Source organism: Lemur catta, chromosome 6 (assembly GCF_020740605.2).
Source record: "Lemur catta isolate mLemCat1 chromosome 6, mLemCat1.pri, whole genome shotgun sequence".
Taxonomy (NCBI): domain Eukaryota; kingdom Metazoa; phylum Chordata; class Mammalia; order Primates; family Lemuridae; genus Lemur; species Lemur catta.
Window position 1 is genome coordinate 7,805,700 of NC_059133.1, and position 19,509 is coordinate 7,825,208.

Genomic DNA, 19,509 nt, shown 5'->3' on the forward strand with positions numbered 1-19,509 from the left:
TATAGAAAAGATAAGCTCTAATTTTTAATCATGGACTCATAACATAAAATTTAAGGCATCTGCAGGCCAGAGAAGATCACAGGGTAACCTATCAGCATCATCTGGTAGGCTGTGATGAGCTGGCCTTTTCCTCTGAGAACTACACGGTCCAATTACCCAGAGAAAGGACGTGAGCTATAACCACAGATGATCCTGAAGACTAGAAGACATTTCTAGAATCTGGAGAAAAGTGAGGGTTTTGTGATGGAAGAGAGGCGATCCCAAGGTTGGGAAAGACACACAAAGATCCTGAAGGTACTGCTAAACACCTCTTTGTGCCAAGGTTCTGGTTAATGTCTTCCAACAGCACTTTAGATCTATTTCAAGTCTACTAGATGATGGTTCCCATGACGATACAACTGATTCCACAATGAAAACCACGATGGAAACAAAATCTTCACAAACCTATTTCTATGAAGTAGAGGAGATGCATGATTTTTAAAATGCAGTCAAGTGACTATGTACACCTGAGTGTGAATTTCTAGACTATCATTCATTCAAGTGGCACTGTAAAAGTCCTAAATATAATACTGATAAACTTCACAGAATTTTTTTTCTTGTTCAAATTTTGAGCATTCCATAAAATTTCATTACTTAATCAAAAGATAGTCCCTTAAATCTGCTATTTGGTAGAAAAGAGATGATGGACATTTTAAAGAAAGTTACAAACAAGCAAGTGGAAAAACAGGCACTTGAAATTCAATTTTTCAATTTAGGAACATCCAATGAGACCTTCCATAACATCAGGCTACAAAGTTTTGCAAATTACTGTGGCTACACATTGCCAGCTGTATCATGTACAGCTCAGATTTTCAATGGTTATGAATGAGTATGGCATTCTTCGTTTAAAAAATTGATTATGAAATCTTTGTCAGCTTCAAGAAACCTGAAAAGCTCTTATGTGGGTGGCTATTAAGAGAAGACAGACAAAGGCAAAAGGAAGGCATGGAAGGATGAAGTCACCGGGCAGCAGAGACCAGGTTCCACCTTAAAAGCCAGGGAACTCCTATTTTAAATTATACTGACAAAAGAGCAGAAACATACATTAGACATAGTGAGCGTATTTAATTTACTGAGCTAAAAAAAAAAAATCACATCAAAATTATAATTCTGTCTAGATTCTAAACCTAATTTAAAACAAAATTAACTTGCGATTTTTTTTTTTTTTTTTTTAAAGAGATAGAGTCTTGTTATGTTGCCCTGGCCGGACTCGAACTCCTGGGCTCAAGTGATCCTCCAGCTTCAGCCTCCTAAGTAGCTGGGACTGACTACAGGCACATACCACCGTGCCCAATTTAGTTCACCGTGAACATTTTAACACATGCCAAGCCAAGTCACCACCATTTGCTATTAATTATTTATTTAACATTCGAGATCCTGAATCTCACTGAATCAACAGTTTAAACACTAAACAGCTCTCACCAAAATGTCTGATGTCCAAATTAAGAAAGAAATCCCTCAAAGATACAAATGCCGCATGCTTACTAGGTTTCATGGCATTGGGAGCGTTGGTGGGTGTGTTCCCCCAGCCTGTGGTCGCTGCTCCTGTATCATCCATTTCGCCCCACCCAGGACTGGTTTCATTGGGCTCACCCCAAGCTGAAGTACCATTATCTGGAGCAGGTGGTGTGCTTTTGCTCCAGACTGTAAAGAAAGGAAATATGTCTCTGTGAATGACTTGTTAAGTGAAATACCATAATATCCAATGGAGGTGAAGGTGGTGGTAACAGGCATGCTGATATTCTGTTGGTAAAAACTCAACTTTCATGGAGGGCATCTGGCAATGTTACTTTTTAAAAGTCGGATGCACATAACTTTTGACTCAGTTAACTCCACTGCCAGGAAATTATACCACAGATATACTTGTAAATGTAGGTGGAATTCCATGTACAACAATGCTCACTGCATCACTGTTAGAAAAAATTTGGAAGCAACCCAGATAGACCAATTGTGGGGTCCCCATAAAATACTATTTAAGAAGCAATTAAGAAAAAGAACTGTATGTGCTAAAATGGAAAGCTTATAAGCATATAATGAAAAAAGCAGGGTGAAGAACAGTGTAGAAAGTATAATCCCTTCTCTGTAAAATTTGTAAAGGACAGATATATTAAAACTCTTGCTGCAGGCATGAACAACATTTCTCAATGGGACATAAACTTCAAAGAGATTACCTATGTGGAAAGACTCTAGGGGTTAAGATTCTTTTATTATTATTTTTTGCTTTTCCATACAGTTTGATGGTTTTTACTATGTGGATATTGTTTTCGAAAATGTTAGCAGGTTTTGTTCTAGATAGGAGTTAATGAGCAATCTTCATTTCCTTCCTCATTCTTTTTGATACTTGAAAAAAAGAATTAGTTAAAAGTAATCATTTTCTAAGTGGTCAAAAATGGATTCAATAACCACTGGGTTTACTTTGAGAAGTGGAAAACTGATTACTAATATTATGATTAAGTTTAACTAAAAAAAGACTTGAAAAGTACATCCCCCTTAATTTGTTGAATTATCTGCTTTATGAGAACATTCAGGTTGACAATGTCAAACTAAGAATGTCATTACCATCGTAACTTTTAATTTACCAGGTATGATGTTTCCTATTCAAATAATGAGAGAAGAAAGTTTAATTCTGGGCAACTGATTATCATGAGATAATAATCTCTAATCCACAGTACTCCCCCTTCCAGAGGTAATCATTAAAAACCATCTGGAAAGAGACTAAAACCTTCCAGATACCAGCTTTGCTACAGCATTGATGGCCTCTGGCAGAACAACTCAGAATACTTCCCTTTGCTGGGGAAAGAGAAACAGAGGATTTGTCCATGGGTGGAACCAGAATGGAAATCAGGTCTATTTCTGCTACTACTTTAATTCTTTATTTTAAAATCTAGAGCATAGTTTGTTTGGCAAGATAGAAGTCCTCTGGATTATGCACACCAATACAATTAGAGAAAAATAATTTTGGGGACTAACACGGGGTTGTCATCTTTTCCTTTTGCTGAGAAAGAACATTAAAAAGTACTACCAGCATCTGCCAGCACTAGCAGTTTATAAAAAGAGAGATTCTGTTAGCAACAAAGTAGCAACTGTAGGAAAGAGTCTGAGAATAAAGCTGAGTTGAATAAATGCACCTTAATAAAAGTGCCTTGGTCTAGGATTTCTTTTCTTCATCAAAATCTGCAAGAAAAAACCATTGCTTACCTGATGCTGATTTCCCAGTCATCGGGGTGGGCAGGTTTGGTTCACGAGGTGCTGGGCCCCCTTGGGAATTCTTATCCCACAGATTCACATTCTTGTAGTTGTAACTGTTAGGGTCTCCCCACGCTGAAGTGCCATCATCAATGTCCATTTTTCGACTAATTGACTGTGGAGATGGCTCTTCCCAACCACTGGGTTCCTCATCCTTAGGGGTTGTGGGCTGTGGCCCGCTGCTCCAGTTGGAATTGGAAGGTCGAACGTTGCCTGGAGGTGGTGGGGGTGGGCCTCCCCATGAGCCAGAAGCCTCTGGCTGTGGTGGCTGTGGTGGCTGTGGCTGCTGCTGCTGTTGGTGCTGTTTATTCCAGGAATTGGGCTGTCTGCCTGTCTCATTCCATGCCGGGGATCTTTTGCAATCTTCCCACCCACCTTTTGAAGCTAGGCTTGCATTCCCACCATTACCCCAAGTTCCGATTTCGTTCTGTCCTCCTTCACCCCACCCAGACACAGGTTTACTTGCAGAACCTTCCCAATTGCTGTTTTTCACTTGATCAACTTCCTCTCCCCAACCATTCTTTCCAGAAGTCCATCCTTGATTGGGCTGGCGTCCACCTCCCCACCCCTGATCCTTGCTGGGGTTCTCACTCCAAGAGGAAGATGTCTTTTCATCTGGTCGTGCTCCTCCCCAGTTGGAAGAGTTGTTGTTCTTATAATCATTCCAGCTTCCTGTGTTCTTGGGGTCTTTCCACTCTGTAGAGGCTGAGAGCTCCCCCCATCCAGACTTCATTTGATTGCTTTGGCTGGGTGCGTCTCCCCAGCCCCCTGAGTTCTTGGTCTGTGTGGCAGCGCTCTCCCACCCCTCAGTTCCTTTGTCAGATTTCCCCTCAGGCCTTGGCACCTCTTCAATATCCCACACCGTGTCCTGCTTAATTTGAGTTTGGCCCCAGCCAGTGTTTGAGAGCACCCTGGGGTCCAAATCAGTTCGGCTCAAAAGAGTCTGCAAGACAGCCTGACAATCAGGATGTGTGGGCCTGTATGACCGACGGCCAGAATTATGACTGTCACTACTTCCTGCCTTGTGGTTGCTTCCAGTGCTTTGACCTCCAACTTCACTTCCTGTGGAGCTGGAAGATCTTCCCCAACAGGGAGCCTGGGCATTGCCTTGGTTTTCAGGGAGGGGGTGGCCCTTTTGATTGTCCCATGCTCCAGTGCTAGAATTTGGTTGGTTTGGACCACTCCATTCTCCAATTTTCAATTCATCAGACCCAGTCGGCTGTTTCCATTCTCCCTGAGAGACCCCAGATGTCATTTTGTTCCCTTCACCCCATTTGTTGTCATTAGAGTCCTGAGGGCCAAAGTTCCAGGACCCACCCGTAGACCTGTTATTGTTGTCCCAAGAGTCATTTTTTGACCCAGTTGATTTCTGAACAGAAGCTCCTTTCCAGGAGTCCTCTCTCTCTTTTCCATTGTTCCCATTGTTTCCAGAATTGCTTTGTCCAGAGACTGTGTCAGTTCCAGAAGGCCCCCTAGCTGCACCCCAAGATCCAACACTCCCAGTCTTTCGATCTCCAGTGCTTTGTGAAGGGGCATCAGTGCTCCTGGAGGTGTTCCCCAAGCCCATTCCAAAGGGCATTCCCTTATTCTCCACGGGGTTTGGTGAACTTAAGTTCAAGGAGTTAGTGTTTCCATTTTTTGGTCCATCAGTGTTATGAATTTGAGCCTGTTCTCTGCCAGAGACAACAAAATTAACACCCGCATTTTCCATCTTTGACTGCTGTTCCCTGGATGTCTGACCTACTGTGCTAACCTGTGCACTGGAATTACTATTATCTGCTTCCAATGCTCCTTTCCTAGAAGTTCCTTCTTGGACCAGTGCTGGCCAGGCAGATGGGTTGCTATTTGGGTTAAAGTTGCTGAAGCCAGAGCCAGGTCCAATTCTATCTTGACCACTCACATTCCTCCAATTTCCTAGTCCATTGTTGCTCTCTGTAGTACAGTTGGAAGATTGAACAGATTTAGCCTTAGGGTCAGATTTCCAGACCCCAAGATTACATTCGTTCCCAGAACTTGCAGACTGGCACTGGCTCCCTTTTCCTTTGTTACTAGTGGTGCTTCCTGGCAGAGTGCTCTTCTCAGAGCCAGGGTTCGAGGCACTGTTGTTATCGGTGGTGTTTTCGGAAGAAGATTCAGTGTCTTTGCTGGCAATACAAGGCCACTCTTCCATGTCAGACCCGTCTACAATCACCTTGTCCCAGATGTGAATTGGGTTGGGGGAGGTGCCGTTGTTGGAGGAGGCTCCCGGGCCCCAAGTGGAATTTGCATAATTTGAAGCAGCAGCACCTCCAAGGGTTGACTCTGGGAAAGAGATCGTTTTATCAATCACAGTTTCACATGCATTTATTATCCATTAAAATCCAGAACTCAGACTGCCTCTAGAAGAGCTAAGCACATTTCTCCGCAAATCAGCTTCATTACCTAGTTGCTGCATCACAACTGTCTTAGTCATCTTTTTTTCATTTGTCTGATGTCACACTGGCCAAGTCTAACTCCACAACATCTCTCAAAGGTATCTCCTTGCCATTCCTGTTGACCGAGAAGGGCCTTCTTGTATCTTGAGTCAGTGCAATAGCACTCTAAACTTGTTCTGTATCTCCAATCTACTCTAAACACTCCTGGCTGAACAAATTTTTCTAAAGGATACCTTTGACCTTTGATTCTATCACTGCTGTATGGAGAGCCTCCAATAATAGTACCTTAATGCACAAGAATAAAGCTGAACTCCTTGGTTGGGAGTTCAAGATGCTCCATGACCTGGGACCAACCAACTTTCTAGTCTTATGTCCTACTACCTTCCATGTGGATCCACACCACTTGACCTTCCACAACTTGTGCCTTCTCGCTCTGGCACCATTCTACATTGGCACCTACTGTTTTTACCTCCTGTAGTCACACAATGAAATTTATTCATCCTTCTGGGCCTAGTTCAAGTGCCATTTCTCCTATGAAGCTGTTTCTGAGCTCATCATCTGAAAATAATTTTTCCCTGTCCAGAGCCATTTTCTTCAGTGCTACAGTACTGTGTTCACATCTTTCCTTCCCCATGTTAGCGCCTTTTAGGTAGAGACCCTATCTTGCTAATGTTTGAATTCCACAGATCTGCTGAATGATAAATGCTCACTGAGCTAGATGCTGGGTGACACACAAGCATGAATCAGATTTCATAGCCCCAAGGAACTTAAGCTGATAAATTAGTCTGGCTCAGCACACATTTTGGGTGGAATTTACCATATTTGGTGGGGGGAAAATGACATTTTTTTAATGAGATAATTTCTTCTAAATTTATTTTAGCTCCTTTAACCAAGTAGCTTAAAATCAATATGAAGTGGAACAAAATATCATATAGAGCCACATAAAAATGAGAAAGCATAGAATCTGAAACTCGGGATATTTAGGGGCCTCCTTGGCTTTAATGATATAAAGAAGAGACTCTGACTCACACAGGACCTGCGTCTCCACTCAGGCCTGGCTAGACTCAGCTGCAGAAACGCCTGACAGGGCCATCTACCCCCATGCTTCTTTTTGCAGCTGGTTACCAGGGCCAGGACAAAAGAGCCACAAGACCTTTCTCTGTCTGCTTTGGGCCTGGCCTGAAGCCTCCCAGGTAGGGCTTACCTCTGCGTGAAGTCTGTGTTACCACTAGGTTTCTTTACATCCTTATTACTCTGCACACAAGATGGTGAAAGAATTTTCTGGGCAATTCTTTGTTCAAACTCAGAACTCAAATAAAGCATCCTACTGGTGACAACCATTAACCCATCGATTCACTGTCCTTGCTAATGCATGATCATGTTCAAGCTCTGAATTTTAATGGCGCCTAAAAAGGCATTTTAAGAGACAAGTCAAAATCTGTTAACTAAAAATAACAATAATGTACTTAGAGGCTCTTAGCTGTTAGTTGACTTAGTATTCATCAATTAAAAACTCTCAAAACTTCTAGTAGAACCCCTCAGCTAAAGATCTTATGTCCACATAGAGTTTTTAACAACGCTCAAAATCCAGGGCCCTCAGAAGAAATATTGACTTTAAAAATTTAATAAAAAAACTATAGAATGGTTTTATTTGGTAACCTCTCAAAAGTCTACATTTTAATCTAAGAAATCATTTTCTCTATACTCCTAGCATTCCGGAAACAGAATGAGCCTCCACAGAAGCTCCACTTGCCATCATGCTCGGAACACACAGTGGAACTACAGGATTAAATTTATAACATTTTTGTCTGAGAAGGGAAAGAAAGGCCCAAACAATGATGACCAACAGCAGATACATGAGCCTCTCATGCCCAGAGCCCACACTTACAGGACACTAAAACCCAGTTTCTGAGAACTGCCTATATACATTTCATACTGGGATCTTCTTCCATCTTTTGAATAATCCCAACAGTCTTTATAATTCACAGTTTGCCCAGACCTCACATCAGGCAATGCAAACAAAGCGCTCTCTCTCTCTAAAGCTGCCATGAATTCAAGTCATCACCTCCGATGCCTCACCTGGCGCAGTCCCACTCTCACTCTGCAGCAGCGTTCCTGTCACTTGTGCGTTGTTTGGGTTTGCTCCAGGTGCTGTGCAGGGAGGAGGCCCTGCCCCACCCCCGAGGAGCATGCAGGACGGTGGAGGGGGCTGCCCACGTTTCAGTAACACTTTGTGGTCCTGCTGGCAACGGAATCGCGGCGGCACCTCCCGAGGCATGTAGCGGGCGGCGCTTGGCGGTTGTCCGTTCGGCACTGCCACCCTTTTGGCATTGTTGCCACCATTGACTGGTGGCGATGGAGAGCTGCCAATTGGGCTGGCGGCCGTTGGTTGGCTTAAACTTGGTTTCGTCACTTCGGGCACTGAAAGAGAGAGGTTGGGAACAGTCTTTGAAATACATCAAATACATTTTTCTAAAGATTACTTTTCATAAAGCTTACATGAGACCAATAACTCTTCTCTTTTCACTCTACTGTAGAGAGATACAGTCTTTCCAAATTCTCCATAGTATCTCCAGTTTACTGAAGGCAGCATGGAGGCAGCGGGTGATGGCGACAAGGATTCAAACACAGTAAGATCATGGAATTATATGCCGTTAATGAAGGGGGAGAGGGACACAATCATCATTCGTTCCCTTTTATCAACAGTGGAATTAATTCCCTGAAGGGCTGCCTTGCAGGTTTAAATGTCTGTGGCAGAGTCCTTGGTAAGGGGTTCAGCCTCTTGGCCCAAGGGCTTCCTCCCTTCATCTACATTTCTTTAAAGATCTGGCTCTGAAAAGACTTTCCTGCAGTTCCTGGACCAGGTGGGCTAAGCACCCTTCATTTGTGCTCCGGAACATGCTGTCCGCATCTCTCCCTACCATGGAATTTACTGTATCATGTTGAAATTCTCCATTTACAGGACACTCTCCCTCAATGGGCCATGACTGTCTCAGGGCAGGGACCCACCTTCCATATTTCTGTTTTTAATGCATGGCACAGAGTGGACCCCAACAGGAAACAGTGGGACTGGAGAATCGCAAAACTCAAATTGTTTTGGTTTCTACAGCCACCTGGACTCAAAGACTCGTATGGCTCTCTGTGTAAATATTACAAATGCCATAAATCTTTTTGCTGTTGTCAAACAAAAATTGTTTTCCCCAAATCTTTAAGATAAAAATTTCAAAATATCGATACCTTTTCTATTTATTTCAAATAATTTTTTACCTTAATTTTTAAAATGGCAAACAGCACAGGATGGTGCCGGGCAACCGTGAGCACATGCTGCCAGACCTTAGGCCCTCCCCTCTCAGCCCCACAGAGAACGTTCTCTTGGGTCTGCACCCCGCTTGCTTCATGCTACCAAAAGACCACTATCCATTCCATAAAAATCTACATGACAACTTGAGGCTGGAATATCACAGAAATAATCACTGAACCTGACAAGTCAGACAATTCTGAGCCCCAAATCCCTGCCACCCAGGGTAACGTTAGGGCCAGCTCTGGTGGCAGTACTGCTTTGACTGCTAAAATGATGCTGGGCCAGCATGTCGCTCATTTAACTGGCTCCTTTATGAGGAGAGAGATACATCATCAGAAATCCAGGGGCCCAATCTATAGCACCACTGGACATTAACAAGTACTCTGAGTGACAAGAGAAAAAAGCAGGTGCCTGCCTTCCCGGTGACCCCCATATTCAACCTTAGCCAATCAAAAGGCAGTACTGACCCTCCTAGTAAGGGAGGTCAGAGGATCCAAAATCTGATGAGCAGAATAAAAATGAGACTTAATAAATTAGTCATTATCTAATATTAATGACCTATAACCACAGATGGATAAATATCTGGTAAGTGAATGAATAAAAGATGATTTAATGATTCATTTTCTGTATGTTTCTGGAGGATTCCACAGTATATGGCATTCTCAATCCCCTTTTCTCTTATTGGGAGAATAAGTAGGTGGCAAAGGCTGGGAGGGATTCTTCCCAACTGGTTTTTAGGACAGAAGGAGCTATGTCTCTGTGAGGCTGCCCTTCTGTAAAAGGACTAGGATCTTCACTTGACCTTAACCAAGTCTACTACATGCCTTAATTCATTTCCCTAAAAAACGAATAAGACAAAGAACAGCCTACAGGACTGAGGGCTGAACATTAGTTTGATTAACTTTATAACATCCACAGCACTGTTTCAATCAAAGAAATCTGGTGAACATCACATATTGTGCAAGATTCCTTGCAAAAACTCCTCAGGGCACTTTCCCACCCTCACATCACGTCTCAGAGACAGAATGGACCATAAATGATAAAGCCATTATAAAGTGGGAACACGCCGCAACCACTTTCCTTCCAATGCAGTGCTCTGTGCTGGGATATGAGTCATTTAAAACCCCAAGACATCGTCCGAAAAAGCCTGCAATACTATGTTAGTCAGAAGATAATTGTTTCAGGACATGAATGAATTCTTATTCTATTTTTTTAATTACACCTTTCTATGAGTTCAAGAACATCAAGCATTTAAAGGCCAATCAGAATTCTAGGAACTAAATGGAGAGCAATGGTGCTGTTGGCAAGAAGCCTGATCCAATCTGATCCCAAGTCCAAACTTAAGACATCAGAATCAGTGTGTGTCCCTTGTCATGCTCCAGAACGTTCGATGATAACAGAAGAGAGAGACACTATCATTAAGTCTGAATATGTTACTTTTCAGGCCCTTTCTTTTCTGAGTCTTAAGGATTTGCAGGTTGTAGTTCAAGTACTTCTAAACAGGATGCCTTTCTAAATAAGCGCATAGTTTCTTACTTTCCAGAGAAAAGGTCCAAGGCTTAAACATGGTCTCTGTATCACAGGGAAATAAAAACATTGTGCAAAATGCTGGGTATCCTATTTTCTAATTTCCATTCATTTACTTCTACAAACCATTTACGTATTCTAGTGACTGAATCTTCCCCATTCCTAGCCTCTTTGTCGTATGTCATTCTCACGTCTTAACAGTTTGAACTTCTAATTGCCCCCTATATCTGGAAAACTTCAATAAGATACTACTTTTTCAGATAAAAGGGTTAAGAAACTCCTGAAACAGGTAGGTTTCTGAATTTTTTAAAAGTAGGTTGGGCATGGTGGCTCACGCCTGCAACCCTAATACTTTGGGAGGCTGAGTCAGGAGGATTGCCTAAGGCCAGGAGTTCAAGACCAGCCTGAGCGAGAGCAAGACCCCATCTCTACAAAAAATAGATTAGCTGGGCACGGTAGCGCAAGCCCAGTCCCAGCTATTCATGAGGCTGAGGCAGAAGGATCGCGCGAGCCTTGGAGTTCAAGGTTGCAATGAGCTATGATGATGCCACTGCACTCCAGACTAGGTGACAGAGCAAGACTCCATCTCAAAAAAAAAAAAAAAAGGAAAAAAAGTATATATTAACGACAAACCTAACACCTATACAGGACCAATACAAACTATTATTTCCTTTAACCATCTCAATGGGACCAAACATAAAAAATTACCTAGAAATGTTTAAAATACAAACCAGGCCTAGAAAAGATATTATTTTAGTCTTAATTTTAGATCTGATGACACACAGTGAATGGCTGACACATACTGAACAATTTTCAGTAAACTTTAAGCACTGTCTCCATTTGTTTACCTTCCATTCACTTCTCAACCTTTGGGTTGAAACAAAAGCAGCACACTGGGTTTCCCCTAAGTCACTATTGATCTTCACTGCCAATCCAATGAGCGCTCACTGGACCATTTCTTCTTTGATTTTCTGCAGCTTCTGACACTACTTGTCATTCCCTCCCTCTGTGTTTTTACAAGAGCCGCTCCTGCTAGCTCTTCCTTTCTCTCTCTCTTGCTCGGCTTCTCATACTCTTGATCAGGGTCAGCAAACTTCTTCTGTGAAAGGCCAGATAGAAAATATTTTAGGCTTTACTGGCCACATTGTCTTTGTCACAACAACTCAACTCTGCACTTACAGGGCAAAAACAGTCACAGACAATGTGTAAACAAGTGAGTGTGGCTGTGTTCCAATAAAACTTTGCTTATAGACAGTGAAATATGACTTTCATATTTTCACATGCCATGAAATATTGTTTTTTTTCCCCCAATAATTAAAAAACGTAGAAAACATTCTTAGCTCGTGGGCAATACAAAAATAGGTGGTGAGATACAGTGGGCCTGTGGCCACAGTTGGCATACCCTGCTTTTGACTATCCTCATAATAATTGCAGAATGGCAGCTGAATTTGGCCATTGAATTGTGGCTTAAAAAAAAAAAAAAAGAAAGAAAGAAAAAATCAGTGTGGGCCAGGCAAGGTAGCTCATGCTGTAATCCCAGCACTTTGTGATGCCAGGCTGAGGCAGGAGGCTTGCTTGAGGCCAGGAGTCCGAGACCAGCCAGGGCAACATAGCAAGACCTCATCTTTACAAAAAAATAAAAGAAAATCAGCCAGGCATGGTAGCTTGCACCTCTAGTCCCAGCTACTCTGGAGGCTGAGGTGGGAGGATAGAGAGCCCAGGAGTTGAAAGTTACAGTGAGCTCTGATGACGCCACTGCACTCTAGCCTGAATGACAGAGCGAAACTCTGTCTGAAAAAACAAAAAAACAAAAATCAGGGCCCACACCATTCCCTCATTTAAGTTACTTGTATACAAAACTCTCCCATGCGCCCACTTTAACCATCACTTATGTGTTAATGTTTCCCAAATCACAATCTGTAACTCAGATCTCTTTTACCCTTCCCCTTCTCCTCAAATTTGTTCCCTAGCTCCCAATCCCATTTCTCCTCCCTCAAAGAATGAAGCCATCACCCAACCAGCTGCTCAAGTCAGATACCTGGAAGGTATCTTAGACTTCTCAGTACTACGACACCCCACATCATTATCCAACAACATTAAGTTACACTAAAGCACCTCTGCAATTTGTTCCTTCATCTCTACCACCAGTTCTCCTAACCAGGTTCAAGTCCTCATTACCTGCCACCTAGGCTATTTTCACGTCCACTTATCTGATCCACATGTCTCATAATACCTCACATTCATTCACTCTCTTAGAGGCAGCCAGTTCCATGTCTGAACAAGTGGTTACCCACAATAATGTTAGAACACACCGCTGTTTCTGCAATATGTAAGGGGTGCTGTGAGTAGTTTATTAATTATTTAGTGGTGGGGGGAACTCCAATAGTAATAAATAAAAGTAGACTCAAGGTTACCCTGTACTCACTGAAACATGTCTTCTGGAATAGGCTCAAACAAAAGTAGAGTTGTAGCCAACTTACTGCAAAGACCCATGCCTCACGTCCACTGATGGGGAAGGTGCTGTCCCTCAGCTGTGTCCCAGTGGGGTAAAAGGGCAATGTCATGAATAACTACTTTGGACAACAGTATCTAAAAAATTTAGCTTACACTGAGCTGGTAGCCTTTCCCTGTTGCTTTGACTCATCAGTGGTACTTAAGGGTTAGAATAAGTTTCACTGAACAAAACATACAACAGACAATTACCAAGGAACTATTAAATGTCAGGCACCAGAGCCCTTCAAATTTTTGAAGACAGTTACGTGACGTTCCGCAGGTGGGAAGCCTGCCCATGGGAGCTAAGCAACCCCCCCCCCCACCACAGGTGTTTAAACCTCCTAAGGTAACAAATTCCTTGAGTGATCTGGCCCAAACTCTGTATGGTCCATGGAGGCTGATCTCTGTTTCTTTCCACAGCATGGTGCCCATTACAGGAACTGTAAATCCCTTCTTGGATACCGTATCTCTATTAATGCAGCTTAAGGTCATGCTAGTTTTTATAAATCAGTCATTTCATGCTGATAACTCTAATTAAGCCAACCATCACTCTAACATCTTCTTAATAAGGTTAAATTGCTATGTCTGAATTTCCCTATTACATAGTCTATGCAACTGGGCTTTTTAATCCTAAACTTATCCTTCATCCCTGTTAAATTTCATCTCCTAGATCTGATCTGTTACACCAATCCCTCAAACTCTTTGGATTCCAAGTCTAACATCCAATAAAGGAGTACATTAACTTCTACTTTAAGTATTTATTATTATTTGGTACCTGGGTAGCAAGCCAGCTCTAGCCTATGTCTTCATATAACTTCCACTTGAAATGTCCTATTCTTCTCTTCAGAATTCTCACCATTTTTTTTAAATGATGGAAGATAAAGAACATATAATAAATCTACTTTTTCTCTGAAATATGGAAAAATCTTACTTTAGTCCTCTGTACAACCAGAAATTCGGCACCAACAGTCTTTTCTTTTTTCTTATAGGGTCTGTTGGGGAAAGAGGGGTAGATTCAGAGTTAAAGGGAGATTGCCTGAGGAAGACATCATCTTTGGGGAGAGGAACAGGACTCAGACACGTCAGCTGAGCGAAGGTAAGAAGATTTAGAGTACCCAGGCAGGCTCTCAGGAACAAAGATAAAGCTGTAGCCATAAACCTGGGCCCCAAACTAGAACGATCAAGGCCTCCCTGTGCTTACAGTCTAACATACCTCAGGGATAATTTGTATTTTTACTTCCTGACTACTCCCTGGTTCTCAAAATTAAATCCCTTAGGAAATCTGAAATGGGCTTTCAGCTGCCCTTAGGATTATTTTACTTTATTTTTTGATTGGAGGGGAGGGGAGTGGGGAGAGCATGGAGATTGTGAAACTGTACTCCATTCTATGATAGGTATGAGAAAGATCCTAGTTAGAAAAAAAATCTGGTAGTGAATAGAAAACAAAGTTTGATTTTTAAGACTTGGCAGAGGAAAGAGGAATGCGTTTGAGAACAGATCTGGTACCAAAAAAATTTTTTGGTGAGAAAAAATGCCTAACAGATTTTCAGTTTTCCAATAGAAACACCACTTATCGTACAAAACAGCTTGGTTCTATAGCACACCAATACTTGGCTTCATGAGCATTAGACTTGTGGCCAGGCCTAGGAACCCAACCACCACGTTCCAGAAACCACAGAGCCTGGATTGTCCAGGAAAATGACAATTTTCTCATCTGCTGCCCCCATAAATTATCAAAAAGTCCTATAAATATCAGTATTTAAATGCCCAAACCCTTTCCTAGACAGTATGTTGGTTCAGAAAATATGGACACTGTACCACTATGAATAACGCTATTTCTATGACAAAGTATAATTTATACTTCAAGCAAGTAATTTACAAAGATACTTCCAAAATAAAGCCTACTTCTGGGCTGGGAACTAGGATAATGTACAGGGGAGAATACTATTCTCTCTAACCAATTAAGATAATTATAACTAATAATAGTTTCTCTCAGTTTATTTTATAAATCACTACAAAGTCCTAGACTACAGTCTTCTTTGAAATGTCTTTTGATTAGAAATAATCACAGTAATGTCTAGTTATCTGAGAATTTGTTTTCCGTAACAAAATTTCTTAAGGAACTAGCACTGTCTTTATTAGTCTTCCATCACTGTGTGACACGCTTTGGCCCGGCAGTCCAACAAAACAAAACAAAACAAAAAACAATGAAGAAACTAATCTTTACAGAGCCTCCTGTCAAGCCTTGGCCTCTCCATCATCCTTACCCTCCTCCAAGTTACAGGCACATCTGATTCCCTTCGTCCAGAGCAGCGGTTCTCACCAGGGTCATGTACTGGGATCACCTGCAGAGCTTTTTAAAATACATCTGCTAAGGCCATGGCCTGGGACTGTGAAGGTTTGGCAGGAGGCCTGGGCTTGTGTATTTTGACAGCTCTATGCAAATGATTCTCTGTCATGCATACCTAATTGACACACACATTTAGGTGAGCAAGGAGAAGAGCCGCATCAAAGGATGAAGTCTCCCATTCTTAACGGGAACTGACCCAAAACAAAGTGTGACCATCACCCGACAAAAACTACATGATCAAAATCAATAGGAAAGAAAAAAACAAAAGAAGACATAGACCATTAAGTTGAGAATGACCCGAGGGACACCTGCTTCTGTTTACAAGACGTCACCGTTTTGTAACAGAGTTAACCTACTCAAAATGTATTACCTTTAAAAAAGCATACTCCAGGCTTTAGCTCAGAAGAGAGTGTAGATGCAACATTCCATTTTCAGAGTCAATGCGTGCCATGGGTAAAGTGGTTAACAGCCCTTTGCAGTTCCCCTCTGTAAATTAGGAGCTGGTGGTTTGTTTTTTGTTATTGTTCTAAAAAATTTTTCGGAAAAGGTTCAGTTCAAAATCATGACCTATATACTTTTACAACAAGGTATTTACTCTTTTGTCTCCTAAAAAATTTAAGGCCAACTAGAAACATTAGTACAAGTACTTTTAATTCGTTATTACTGCTCTTCAGGGACTGCAAACAACCCACCTTAATTACTCTACACCCATTCTCTTTCCAAGTGGACTGGAGGCTGAGTCAGCAAGAGTGTAAAATCTAAACACAAAAGTTTCTAATAATTTAAAAAGAAAAAAAATCTTACCTTTGGTTTTTTGTTCCGTGACCTGCAAAATGAACAGACATCAGTAAATGAGATTTGCTTTCTAATTCAGCATTATAAGACAACTTTAATTCTGATAACTTAAGTAATCCAGGCTGTCAGATACACAGGCATGGTTGAAATCTAGAAAAAGAGCTGGGACTCCATTCGGACATTCTTCTAGACTACAGCCATATGTCCAGCTATAATTTACATGACCACCATTAGGAAGAATACTAAAAATTAAAAAAAAAAAAACAAAAAAAAAAGGACTTCACTCTCATTACATGATGTAGTCCCTGTCCTGTGAGTATTTGCCATTTGGTTGCTATGACTAGACAAAATCAAATGGATGTGGCCCAGAAACTGAATTAGCCATAGAGACAAAAAGATTCCCCTATGAATATGGACTCAAACACTTAATCCCAAATCTAAAAAGCAAAACTTCAGAGATACATCATCAGAGGCAAGAGAGGTCATGGTAGGAAAGCAAGATTCAAAACCAACCCTTGTCACTTCCTGGCTGTGTGATCTCAGTTTTCTATTATCTGCTGAACAGAGTTAATAATAGTATATCCCTGCAAAGGGTTGTTGTAAGGATTAAATCAGATATTCATGCATGTTTGCTGTTGTTATTAAAGTTTACATACAGCATGAAGTACGGCAATATGATTGAAATATGTAAGTTTTGAACAAATCAAGAGTTCTTTGCTAAAAGTATTTCTTTATATAGTAACTAACACATCTATGGAAGTGATTAACCTAAAAAGGTGGACAGGCCGAGTACAGTAATGGGTTTTTAGACAGTTTGGAAATGATGATTAGAAGCCAAATGGAAAACTGCTTCTGATATTGTTAAGAAGGGAAAATAAAGGAGGGTGTTTAATTATACATGCCCTGTATAAAACCCACAAAGGTCACGCGTAAGAAAAACATCCAAAAGGAAATATGCCAAAATTCCAACAGTGGTTACTTTACATTATTGAGACTCGTGGGTGCTTCTGACCCACTTTTCCGAACTGTTAATCTTCTAAAGCATTTTTCTATTGGTTATCTGATGTTTGTAATAAAAATATTCATGTAGAAGAGGTCTGATCATTTGTGGCTGGTGATCATACTGGGTTACTGCTATGGGGGTTCACAAAAACATGGTCATCTTTGGGGGGAAGGTCCTGCAGCTAACCTGCCCACCTCACCATGGATCCTCGAACTCCACTGTTGGACTCTAAGTCTGAGTTAAACAATTTACTTGCAGGATCTCCTGGAATGCTTCTTATATTCTTACATGAAAGCACAAGTTAATTCTATTGTAGTGGATTTGTGGAACACAGTGTCTTGAAATGAATGTTTCTCAGTACTAATTATTACAGAGCCCAATTCTACCAAAAAATACCCTTTTATAATTTTTCTATAACCCCACTTATCCAAGAATGAATGATTTCTATCCAGCCACATACCAATTCCCTAAGGCAATTTAGGTTTTATACCATTGTAAATATTTCTTAGAATGCCGTTTTTGAAAATCAGTTATACAGGAAATCAATGCCTTCCCGCCACAAGCAACAAACCCAAATAATGTCAAATATGTCTTATAATGTGGGTTCTGTTAAAAGAGCTGTCCCCCAGATGGTAAAAAGCTGGATGATCAAAGTATGTATTCTGCCAACACTAAACAATGCTCCTTTAGCAGCAACAGCCTAATGAATGTGAATGGAATCCTTCTTTGACACCTCTCTCCTGAATGGAAATCTAACAGTTTACTCAGTGATGGCTCTAGAGAGAGCAAACTGCCACAGTCACTGAACACAGTGCAGAAAGCTAATGTTTGATTTCTGTGTGGAAGTAATTTAATTTTAGCTTTAAATAAAAGTCGATTCTTCAAGAAAATTATGTTGCCATCATTCGTTCTTGACCATTCACTTATTAAATATACAATTTTTAAGTGACTATTCTGCACCAGGCACTGCCCTAGTTACTGGCAATACAAATATGAATAAAACCTTGAGAAACTTACAGTCAGTCTAGTGGTGAAGACAGACACAAAGAACTGGCTATAAAGCAGTGCGGTAAGCAGCATGAAAGATGTGGAAACACTTAGATGAGGCACCACAAATGTTTGCTGACTGAATGAACGACTGACCACATAATAGAACCTCTGGCACATTCTCTACAATTCTTTTCATCATAGCACATTTTATGCCTCCTAGTTGAGGCGTTTTCTCTATAATAAGGTTGGAAACCACTTAGACAATCACATGGCAAGCTTTGTGTTCTCTCCTTAAAACTGCTAAATCAGAATTTAATTCTGAAATGATGCAATGGTTCAGTATAATAAAACAGTACCAAAGGCCATGAGTCGGCCTGTGTCAACCTAGATTCTATGTCAGCTGATCTAGAAAATTTCGACCAAAAATTATTGAATTTTTATTGCTTGCAATTAGCCACTTCAAAATCTTACTTATGATGCTTTTCCTCTTCGACATCACTTCTTAATCAGCTCTTAATGCAGATGCAAGCACACAGGGGAGCTTGTCCAGTTGCATAAACTACATTAAGTAATCCCAATTCACTCTCAAATATATCCATACCATCTTTATTTGAAATCATTTTTCTTAGTGGAATCCACAACGCAAGTTTACAGATGCATATTTTATTAATCATTTCTAGATATTGATATTTTTAGTTTAAAAAAACATTGTTATTTATGTCAAGAATGAAAATGGAATGTATATTGTCTAAAATAATTGCTCTATTTGGCATCCTCTTGTTAACAGCCTTTGCTCAAGTTCCCTGGTATCTAACCTATTAACCATCCATTTCAACAGACTGCAAAATCTGATTTTTGTACCAACTTAGTAGATGAAATGTGTGAGTACCTTGAAGGAAAGCTTTCACTAAGGTTCAATCTCACATCACTCCAGGGGGTGGGGAGGGGGCGTGCCCAGTGTGTGCAGGGCACAGGGACAAGAGCCCAGAAGCCACAGGGGAAATGCCACTAACACCTCATACGTGGTGGACCTGCATATTGTAATCTCAATGACAGGGAATGTGGTTGTGTACCCAAAAGGAAGTGCAAAAAAGCCTCTAGGTTGTTATCTGACTTCTTTATTTGGACTTTTCTTTTTTCTTTTCTTTTTTTTTAGAGAGAGAGTCTTGCTCTGTGGCCCAGGCTGGAATGCAGTGGTACAATCATAGCTCACTGTAGCCTCTAACTCCTGGGATCAACAGTCCTCCTGCCTCAGCCTCCTAAAGTGTTGGGATTATAAATGGGAACCACCATGCCCAGCCCACACTCTTTACTCTAGAATTTTACAAAACTCTTACAAACTCAGATGAGA

General features: G+C 41.1%; 1 protein-coding gene across 5 annotated transcripts in view; it reads right to left on the minus strand.

Annotated features, from left to right (window-relative positions):
• The window catches only part of TNRC6B (trinucleotide repeat containing adaptor 6B), a 63,446-nt gene that overhangs the window by 42,176 nt on the left and 1,761 nt on the right, over window positions 1-19,509 (minus strand). For 3 of the 5 annotated variants that reach the window (XM_045554857.1, XM_045554852.1, XM_045554855.1), the window contains exons 2-5: window positions 16,175-16,196; window positions 7,779-8,120; window positions 3,238-5,586; window positions 1,525-1,683 (exon numbers count right to left, since the gene is read on the minus strand). In XM_045554857.1, the coding sequence (XP_045410813.1) occupies window positions 1,525-1,683; window positions 3,238-5,586; window positions 7,779-8,120; window positions 16,175-16,196 (2,872 nt within the window). Of the gene's footprint in view, window positions 1-1,524; window positions 1,684-3,237; window positions 5,587-7,778; window positions 8,121-11,375; window positions 11,627-13,951; window positions 14,013-16,174; window positions 16,197-19,509 lie in introns of all 5 variants that reach the window. The other 2 variants (XM_045554853.1, XM_045554854.1) reach the window with 2 other exon arrangements.